General features: G+C 44.8%; 1 protein-coding gene across 1 annotated transcript; it reads left to right on the top strand.

Moving 5' to 3' along the window:
• Nucleotides 1–6: 6 nt before the first annotated feature.
• Nucleotides 7–1174, top strand: LOC111389923 (probable acyl-activating enzyme 6). Its single transcript, XM_023014910.1, has 2 exons — nucleotides 7–37; nucleotides 112–1174. Exon 2 carries the CDS (start codon nucleotides 136–138, stop codon nucleotides 1099–1101), a length of 966 nt encoding a protein of 321 aa, XP_022870678.1. The 5' UTR covers nucleotides 7–37; nucleotides 112–135; the 3' UTR covers nucleotides 1102–1174.
• The last annotated feature ends 6 nt before the right edge of the window (nucleotides 1175–1180 follow it).

Genomic DNA, 1180 nt, shown 5'->3' with positions numbered 1-1180 from the left:
CTAAATTATACTTCAGGCACCACTTCATCACCCAAAGGTGTGTTGCATTCTTATAGATCTATTTTCGTAATGACATTTGATTCTTTGATCAATTGGGATGTTCCGAAACAGCCTGTTTATTTGTGGACACTGCCAATGTTTCACTCGAATGGATGGACTTACACTTGGGGCATGGCCGCCGTTGGTGGAACCAACATTTGCCTTCGAAAATTCGATGCAAGTGTCATTTACAACAAAATAAATCGACATAATGTCACACATATGTGTGGTGCGCCAGTAATACTCAACATGCTAGCAAATTATCCACATGCTAAGCAACTTAAAAGCCCAGTTCAGTTTCAAACTGGTGGCGCACCACCGCCAGCCGCAGTGGTCCTCCGGACGGAATCTTTGGGTTTTGTTGTCTCTCATGGATATGGATTGACTGAGGCAGGTGGCGTGGTGGTCTCTTGTGCTTGGAAATTGAAGTGGGATTTATTGCCAGCCACAGAGAGAGCCAAATTGAAGGCTAGGCAGGGAGTGAGGACTCTAGGGTTGACTGAGGTAAATGTTGTGGACCCTGAAACAGGTGTGGGCGTGAAAAGAGATGGATTAACAATGGGTGAGGTTGTACTAAAAGGTGGGTGTTTAATGTTGGGGTACCTTAAAAACCCGGAGGCAACTTCGAAATGCTTGAGGGAGAATGGATGGTTGTACACTGGCGATGTTGGGGTGATGCACCCGGATGGATATTTGGAAATCAAAGACCGATCGAAGGATATTATCATCACGGGTGGTGAAAATGTGAGCAGCGTGGAGGTGGAATCGGTGCTTTACTCGAGCCCCGTGGTTAATGAGGCGGCCGTGGTGGCACGACCTGATGAGTTCTGGGGAGAAACTCCATGTGCATTTGTAAGTTTGAAGGAGGGGTTGACTCTGAAGCCAACTGAAACTGAGATAATAGAATTCTGTAGGGAGAGGCTGTCACATTACATGGTGCCGAAGACGGTGGTGTTCATGGAAGAGCTTCCAAAAAATGCGACGGGAAAGATTCAGAAGTTTGCTCTAAGAGAGATTGCTAAAGATATGGGGACCTTGCCACGAGCAACAAGTCGAATATAAATTAAGAAACCATAGCAATTTATATTTCTGTACATTTCATTCTTTACAATTTCACGTTTATAATTCTGTTCTTCATTAC

The sequence above is a fragment of the Olea europaea genome, unplaced genomic scaffold (assembly GCF_002742605.1).
Source record: "Olea europaea var. sylvestris unplaced genomic scaffold, O_europaea_v1 scaffold6329, whole genome shotgun sequence".
Lineage (NCBI taxonomy): Eukaryota > Viridiplantae > Streptophyta > Magnoliopsida > Lamiales > Oleaceae > Olea > Olea europaea.
Note: the sequence above shows the minus strand (reverse complement) of the source record. Positions and strands in the feature narration are given on the sequence as shown.